This window comes from Polyodon spathula, chromosome 10 (assembly GCF_017654505.1).
Source record: "Polyodon spathula isolate WHYD16114869_AA chromosome 10, ASM1765450v1, whole genome shotgun sequence".
NCBI classification, from domain to species: Eukaryota; Metazoa; Chordata; class Actinopteri; order Acipenseriformes; family Polyodontidae; genus Polyodon; species Polyodon spathula.
Window position 1 is genome coordinate 1907769 of NC_054543.1, and position 9535 is coordinate 1917303.

General features: G+C 36.7%; 1 protein-coding gene across 1 annotated transcript; it reads right to left on the reverse strand.

Annotated features, from left to right (window-relative positions):
- Positions 1–413: 413 nt before the first annotated feature.
- LOC121321518 (alpha-2A adrenergic receptor-like) lies at positions 414–3171 on the reverse strand. Its single transcript, XM_041260502.1, has one exon. The coding sequence runs from the start codon at positions 2335–2337 to the stop codon at positions 1060–1062; it is 1278 nt and encodes a 425-aa protein (XP_041116436.1). The 5' UTR covers positions 2338–3171; the 3' UTR covers positions 414–1059.
- Between the last annotated feature and the right edge of the window lie 6364 nt (positions 3172–9535).

Sequence of the window (9535 nt, forward strand, 5' to 3'; positions counted from 1 at the left end):
ACCTGCGTGAGAAACTGGTTTGCTTAACTTGCTTATCTTGCTCTTCTGTATCCATCTGGTTGTAAAATTGTTCACAGAGTAAATTAGATGTATTTAGTTAATAATTAAAGTGTAAAAGGGTACTTTCTCATTAGGAGACATGTAATCCCAGACCATGTTTTACAAAAGCAAACAGACTGGTGGCATCAAATGAAATGCTTCACTTATTGTGTTAAAGCCTAACTGACCTTTTTGAGGAAGCAAGCTTATTGGTAATGTCAGGACAAAGCCATCAATCGCTTGTTGTTTCAAGATGAATTGTATTGTATTGTAAAGTCATTTAACCATATAGCATTGCCAGGGGGGGTTGGATAAAACATGTTAGTATTAAGTATGGTCTGAAGTTAAATATATATTGCCAGTATACACAATTTCATTCAACTTTTTTATTTTTTATTTCCCAGCCAACAAAAACAAAACAAAAAAAAGCTATATTACATTCAGATAGCTTTCACCTGTAAAAAGCATTTATTAACATGGACAGAAATGGACTTTTGAACCCAGGTCACGATGACAGCAACTCAGACCAACAATTAATAAAGCATCTTTTGAATCAGTTTGGTTTCTCTGCTGCACAATGTAAGAATGAGCGATAGGGTTTTCTTTAATGTTTAAACTTCATCCATGGTAACAGACACTTTCCTCCCTTATCTAGAAGCACTGAGAACCCTCTCCTATTCAACAGCGGTATAGATTGAAAAATGAGAGGCAAATATTAAAGTATTAAAAAAAAATACTGATACAATACATTATTGTTTTTACAAAAATATTCGTCAAATTATAGAAAGCATTTATATATCTATATATATACGCCATGTTTAAACTAACACTTACTGTACATGTAGCTTTAAACAAAATCATGAATATGGCTTGTTTTTCACATACAAAAACAACAATTTTGTTATTTAACCCTAAATCACGATGTAGTCACAGAGCCGCAAACAACAATACAACTTATGATGAACCCTACAATTCTTTAGTAGCTTGCAAAATAATCAGTTTTGCAATCTGTAAATAATTTTAAACCATCCTCTTTCTGTCTCCTCTGCAAAGAATCTTTTTGAAAGACCTCCTGAAGTCATGGTTGAATATTGTGTATATAACCGGGTTGAGAGAGCTGTTACAGTAGCCAAACCAAAAGAAAAACTTGAACAGGGTCTCGGGGACATTGCATGAGAAACAGATGGCAGTCAAGCTGTAGGTGAAGAAGAAGGGGAACCAGCAAACCACAAACACCCCGATCACCACTGCAAGCACGAAAGTGAATCTCTTTTCTCTGTTCTGCCTTCCTTTCCACCGCGACACCTTCACAGCTGGCTCTTCCTCCCTTTTAGAGAGGTTATCCCCTGGTTTGATCTGGCTCAGCTTGGTCCTTGTCTTCCCTTGTGTCTTGCTGCTCTTTTTCTTGATCGAGCAAGGGTTATTGACGTTGTGGTCAGAAGAGGAGGACTCTTCTAAGTCTTCTCCGTTCATCTCCTGGTCTCCAGCTGGGTCCTTCTCTTCCCCATCCAGTTTCTCGGGGCAGTCCTTCTCCACAAAGCCATTCTGCTTTCTGTCAACCTCATTGTTGTTTCTCTTGCTGGTGGGGACCCTCGTTCTCTTCTTGGCGATCTGGTAGATTCGAATGTAAACGAGAATCATGATGATGCAGGGGGCAAAAAAGGAACATATACAGGAGGAGATGATGTACCACTTCTCGTCGTTGATTTTACACCGGGGGTCTTCTTGCTTCCCCTGTTCTTTTTCCATTGAAATTAAGGGTGGGAAGGATATGACTGCCGAGATCACCCAGACAATAAATATGATGCATTTGATCCTTCGTGGAGTTCTCTTGAGGTTGTACTCAATGGCCTTGGTGATGGACCAGTACCTATCCAGACTTATGGCGCACAGGTGGACGATTGAAGACGTGCAAAACAAGACATCCAAGGCCAGATAGATCTCGCACCAGACTTTGCCAAAGTACCAGTAGCCCATTAGTTCATTGGCCAGGGAAAAGGGCATGACCAGGGTGGCCACCAAGATATCTGCAGATGCTAAAGAGACCAAAAATAAGTTTTGTGGGGCTTTCAAAGCCCTGCTGGTAAACACTGCTATAACAACGAGGACGTTGCCAAACACTGTAAGGAGAATGAGGATCCCCACTAGAATGATCAGGGATACAGTGATTTGGATTGAGTAGGGAGCTCCTTTCCCCCCTGGCTCAGTGTCATTGATCGTCAGGCTATAGTTACAACTGGGGCAGTCCATTGCAAAGAATGCTTCTTTTCCCAATGGTTGATTCTCCACGTTGAACATTAAATGGTTTAACTGGTCCTTTTAAAAAGTAAACATTGTCAGAGTGCCAGTCCTTATTTGATTCTGTTTTTCTTTGTTACTTTTGAGTTTTCATTTTGAAGCTGCCCTTTAATTGACAACAAGAATGAACTGGCATTAATGTTTTATAAAGCGCTTTGTGATGGTGGTTCACTATGAAAGGTGCTTTATAAAATAAAGATTGATTATCAAGTAGGTGCGGTCATGTATTTATTTTTTTTAAAGGTTAGCTCTCCACATAAACAAAGCTACGGTTCCGTTGAACCAATGCTTTCAAAACTTACTTTCAGCCTTGCATGTTCCTGTTTTACAAACTTCATTTGTAATTTTTGTAACAAGCCCAGTCAGTCAGGCACACATACCAAGTCCGCAAACCCCGTTAGAAGTAAAACTTCTTACCTTGTAATGACGGCAGGGTTTCATAAAAAAAAGGTCTGTGAATTAATCTTATGAATAGAATTGTTAAATGTGTTTTCTTTAGAAGTCATCTCACCTTGAATTGTGTTGGTATTAAACGCATGTAGTTTTTGTAAAAAAGAAAAAGAAAAAGTAATGATCCTTAAATTATCCCGCAGCTTTTCTGTCCATTGATGACAGCTACAAACGCAATACAAGTGCTCGGTCTCTTCACTTGCACAATTTGATGCGAAAGAGAGTAATGAGTGACTCTTCGGGAGAGATCCACGTCACCCCTGTGTGGTCTAGTTGTACAAGCAGGTGGACAGGATACAGACCCTGTTCGGGTTGTAGCGCTGCATCAGAACAGCACCTACAGTGCAGTGCTGCCTGTCTTATAGCTGTTGACTCTTATAGCCCCGATGATCAATTCAGTCCTCTCAGCGGTTAGCGCCAGGCACCACGTGGGAAGCAAGTCAGCTCTTCAAACTAAGCAAGACACAGATTCTGCGGTCCTGTTTGCCACATTGCACAACTCAAACACAGAGGGAAAAAATAACAATGTACAGCCTACATCTGTACTGTGATACGATGATTATTATTACTATTTCCACTGCCTCATTTAATATAACAAAAAAGCAATATCGCTGATGTTGTTCCGTGCATGTATGAATGAAAACATCAAGCTTGTCGTGCGTATGTACCTCTCTCTCGTTATGTATTCGTTGTGCTAGGTTTGGGCCAGTTAAATATAAATGTATGAGTCAATGCCTATAAGTAAGTATATCTACACTGTAAACTATTTACAGATCTATTGCACAATATTCGGTTAAATGTCTAAATATTTGGTTGTATTTTATACTATAATAGTGGTATTGTACATTTAAAAAACAAAAGGTTGCAAAACGAAACGTCTTGTTAAATTTAATAGCCACGGTCGCATTTATACTTACTGCATATGAACAGTGGAAATGCAGCCTTACTGTGGATAGGGTTAGAACGGGTGGCTGACTGGGATGTAAAGCGTGATTCAGAATATAACACAGTTGATTTAATATACACTTTACATGAGTTCAGATTCTAAAATATAGAAACGCCATATAGGGGTCATTTTGGCGAAGAGTAAGTGAGTCGTCGCTTGTTTAAAAAAAAAAAAAAAAAAAGAACACGTCGTGATTTTGTAAATTCGGGAACAGGTTTCTTCTGGATCCATTTTTGAACCCGATAGAATAGTTTTTGTTTGTTTGTTTGTTTGTTTTTGTTTTGTTTTTTTTGTGAAGTTCAAACCACCAATATTTTGAGTAAAGTGTAACTCCTTTTGTTTTGTTTTATGCGTCCCATGACTCATTTCAAGATCTATTTACCTGTTACCAAACGCCTCCAAAATCCTGTTTGAAGTATAAACGTAAAGTATATACTTAACTAATATTCTAGAAATCCTCATCTTTACCGTTGTTATTGCAGCTAACAGCGTTGGTTTTATGCAAAAGATTTCTTAAGATCTTGACTTTAATGTTGTATACATTTTGTGAAATAAACACACAGAGATATATAAATAGATAGATAGAGCAATGTTTCAGCACCGAGGACAGGGAGAGCGATGACACAGTGACACCTGCTGACTGATAAGGAACAATGGGCGCATTCGAGCTCGCCGCTTGTGCCTTTGTATTTGTATTTAAAATGCTTTTATTGGAGTTCTTAATCCAAACATAAAATCTGACATTTCCCATCAAGTCCGCTTCGCTATTTTCCTACATGGAAATAAAGCGCAATGCAATCACATACATTATATATTATACTCCACTTTAGTGTTGCATTAACTTTCACCTTGTCTTTGCTGGGAGACGCTGCGCAATCAAACCCAGCCCTACTGAGCCCTCTTTCATTGGAAGGGAATTAATTCAAAGATGCTGTTACATTTGTTGTATTTTATAGTTGTACTCTTAGTTCTAAATGTATGCTTTTTTATGTCACCAAAGAGTAATATTCCATAGGAATGCTGGGAACGATTTTTTCTTCTTTCTCATCAACCTGGTGGACAAATCGTTTATGAAGAAATAACTCACAGATGGGGTCGTGGGCTTTTACGTGGCTTAAAATGAAATAAATACAGTCACATGGTTTACGATATAATAATTCCTTCTATCAACTTTATTCAATATCTTACAGGAGAATGTGCCAAATAATTTTAAATTACACGTGCTGCATGCATGAGAATAAATAATAGGCTATCGATCTTTTGCAGGAAGGAAACAGAGACGGGTATGACCCATGAAGGAATTAAGAAGGTTTAAGTATTGCACGAGCTGTGCACTGCTGTCAACACATCGCAGCCCACCCTCCCTGGATGAATAAACGCGTTCAATCACGTACATTACATTACGATACATTTGCACCTTGCTCAGACAGCATGACGTCACTCTGCTAAAATGAACAGGGCTTAGAATTCTACTCTTATAAAACTGAGGTCTGCAATAAACACTTTTACCGAAGAACAGCGATTTCTATAATGGGTTCCAAATAGAACTATTCGATCCATTGTAAATCCTTGTTGTTTTTATTAACGAATTCTGCAAGTGTGGCTCTGTGAACGTCTGATGAAGAACACATCCATCTCCCCTAGTGGTTGAAACTAAATATCTTGAATTATTATTAAAGATTATACAAAACAGGGGAGATTATATATATATATATATATATATATATATATATATATATATATATATATATATTATATATATATATATATATATATATAGCGAAGACATAATTCTAAAACACGCTAGGGGGCGCTAATACACTAGTGCGGGCCTGAAGTTAGGCGTGTCTAAAGGAGTAAAGAAAAACATATCTAAAGTGACAAGTGCATAATAAATCAACGAATAACGATTATATCCATATCAACAACAATACATCCCAAAATGACTCAAAACAAGAAAATACAATCCAAATAAATAAACACCCTTCCTCTGAAACACGTAGGGTGCGTTCACGGAGATCAGTCTGCATTCTATCCCTGGCTAAATGTGTTAGATTGTGTACAGAATCTGCTAAGAATGATCTTTGTGAATGCACACGTTGTCTCGCAAATCAACCTAATCTAGCCCACCACTTACAAGTTAAAAGGCAAATCAAGAAGACAACAAAAGAGGAGAAAGCATAGGCCAACGCTACAACAAGACACCGCAGGAAAAAGTAAGGCAGTTAACGTGGTCCGCAGACCCCTGTGCACAAAGGCTGGACTGCTTTACTCCTGTGCTTACTCCTACTCCTGTGTTGTCACTGCAATCACTGCAACTTTGAGACGCTCAGATACTGTTATTAGGTGGCACTACAGTCAGTACATTATGGAATATTGCTTTGTGATACAGAAGCCAGTGTGTGTGTGTGTGCAGTGCTTTGTGATATAGAAGCCTGTGTGTGTGTGTGTGCAGTGCTTTGTGATACAGAAGCCTGTGTGTGTGCAGTGCTTTGTGATACAGAAGCCTGTGTGTGTGTGCAGTGCTTTGTGATACAGAAGCCTGTGTGTGTGCAGTGCTTTGTGATACAGAAGCCTGTGTGTGTGTGCAGTGCTTTGTGATACAGAAACCTGTGTGTGTGTGCAGTGCTTTGTGATACAGAAACCTGTGTGTGTGCAGTGCTTTGTGATACAGAAGCCTGTGTGTGTGCAGTGCTTTGTGATACAGAAGCCTGTGTGTGTGCAGTGCTTTATGATACAGAAGCCTGTGTGTGTGTGCAGTGCTTTGTGATACAGAAGCCTGTGTGTGTGCAGTGCTTTGTGATACAGAAACCTGTGTGTGCAGTGCTTTGTGATACAGAAGCCTGTGTGTGTGCAGTGCTTTGTGATACAGAAACCTGTATGTGTGTGTCTGCAGTGTCTTGTAATACAGAAGCCTGTGTGTGTGCAACGCTTTGTGAGGTACAGAATTTTTTTCAAAAATGTTAAGGCTTGGAATTCACAGTAAGCAATCTCTGAACAGATTTTACAATTGTAAAAAACAAAGTTAAAACTAAATAGACTAAAAAAACTCTTAAATGGTTAACTTTTCTTTTAGAGGGTTTATTATATAAAGCTACATATAGTTCTAAATACTTCCTTTCTTTATTATAAACTACAGTTACTTCTCTGCTCTCAAGGCCCCACTATAAAATTTTGAATATTTGCCATAATCTGCTAATGGGGTAAAGTGACAGTTTGTTTATTTATTTATTTTAAAAAGAAACATAAAAATGCTAGTCAAAAACTAATTGCCAGCTCATTTATACTAAAAATGAATGCATTGATACAACAACGTGACTTTTATAAAATAAAAGACATATATTCTTATCAACGTTATTTCTGTAATATAAAAACATTTATATTTAGTAACGTTGTCAATATTAAGTTTTTCATTTCCAGAGGTTTTCCACACATCAAAATAGAGATTTCCAATCTAATATAGATAAATATATAGGTTTTCATATATAATATAATATATATAGATATATATATATATATATATATATTATATATTTTTTTGGGTTAAAAAAAACCCACTGTGCAGGCATGGTTAAAACAGGAACAGCAGAAATACAGAATACCTTCAACCTTTACATAAATGACAACATCATTTCCAAAGATCAAAGTAAAAAAAAAAAACCCACAACACATAAAAAAAAAAAAAATACAGAATAATTAAGTTTGATAACAGCCCAATTTTGTTAAAAAATACTGTTATGATTAAATGGCACAGTATTACCATTACAAAGTGGATAGTCTGTGCAGAAGCACCTCAAATTTAAGAGACACAATTTAAAACAACACAAGTTTGTATTTTAAAAAAAAACTCAGGCACTTGTTTTGTAACAATAGGAGCCTGGTAGAGACAGACGACTTTAATTATAATTAAACTAAAACCTTCACAAGTGTGCATCGCCTGCAAAGAAACCAATACAGCGCCCTTTAATGACAGAAGCATCAGATTGTACCTCGAAAGGTTCACCATGTGCAAATCACTGCAAACTACACACACTTTAATATTATAATACAACTGCTCAGAGCTGTTTCTGCAAGTGAACGTATGCGTGTAAAAAAAAAAAAAAAAATTCAACGAGGCAACAGCTTGTTATGTAACGATCAGCATCCTTTTTGCATTACTGTTGCGTGAAGCAAGCTTTGCTGCACAATAGAATCACATTACTGTTCATTCGGGTTTATTAGAGTTCTAAATGTGTATACAGACCTACAACCAATTTTCAAAAATTCTAACTTCATTAAGTAGTATGGTTGCTGTTCCCTTTCAGATTTAGCATACTATATTTTATATCTGTGAAAGCAAACCCTCAACTGGAAACATACGGTCGTAAGCCACCAGTATTTGATCAAATATATTTATTTGTATATACTGTTCCACTGATACATAAGCCATTTGTACATTAAATGCATAAAGGTTTTCCTTTGCAAATTCACTCAGAACAGTACCATGACAAAGCTTGAATGTTGAGATAGTCACAGACTAGGCAGGGCTGGTTTACCAGCCGCACAATACTTTTGATGGAACTTGCTCAAGATATTTCAATTTTAAAAGAATGTTTTGGCAACTAGATTTCTTTCTTTCTCCCCCCCCCGTGAATAAAAATAATAATAAAAAAAGAACATGCTTGTTATCTATACACCATAGCAAGGCAAAAGAGCCTGACAAGACACTAAAAACAATATAGACCAAAGACACCCTTAATACTTACAACACAATTCTACACCCCTAAAAAACAGTAAAGACATGAAGCAATGAGTCTGCTCTAATGTCAGATGTGCCACAACACTATAGTGCTCATAACAGATTGAGCTGTGGATTAAACGACTAGTCAGGGATATCCAATTCAGAGCTTTTCTTTTTAATCCTGTAATATCATCAAATAATAATTTTTCCCCAAAATAAACTCAATATCATAGGCTGATATCTCTTACTCTGCTTGTCCCACTCCCATCTCACTAAGTTATAAATTGGAATATTTAAACAGGTGTAAAAAGTGTACTGAAGAACCGATGATATCTAGACTTCTTCAGACAGGCAACACAGCATTCTTTACCACTTTATACCTAACTGATATCAGATATAAAGCACTAATGGGACTGAGGCTTAAAACAAAAAACTGGTAAAATAAGCCCATATTTCCTTATATTTTGTGAATACAAAATAACAGATTATATAAATATATATATATATAAGTACTGATTTACATGGACATTTAACCATTATTATTTATTTCATCCAGTGGTAGATTTGTATCTATTACTTGCATCTTTTATTAAAAAACCAAGCATACACTGCTTCTGGTTTAAAATGTTGTGCTTAGGTTTAAACTTTCATCCATTTTAGGTTTAAATATGCACTTTATTACTCACGAATGTCCAAATAATTTGATCGGTTGGAAACACTGAAACAGTAGTACATGTGAATGTTTGTGTCGGGTATTACCCATCTCTTACAGAATATGTTCAAGTGTACATAAAGCAGCACTGCCTGGTAGAATAGCTGCAAAGTATTTTCCATGCCAGCAGGGGGTGTTGCTCTCCCCTTAACACATCTTTAAAAGATGAAGTGCTGTTGAAAATGAGTCCATACACAAGATAACCCATCTTAGTGGTTGGCATCATCATACAGACAATAGGAAAAATCATGTAATAATAAAAAATAAAATACCTTTACAAATGTAAAACTGGCCAGTATTAGCTGTGTTCGTTATTGTAGCAAACGTCTCAAATAAACAACCTGCTGGTAACATAAGACAGAATAGTCAC

Bases quoted from the DNA above. Each gene is read 5' to 3' on its own strand.
- LOC121321518 (XM_041260502.1), bottom strand. From the start codon at position 2,337: ATGTTCAACGTGGAGAATCAACCATTGGGAAAAGAAGCATTCTTTGCA.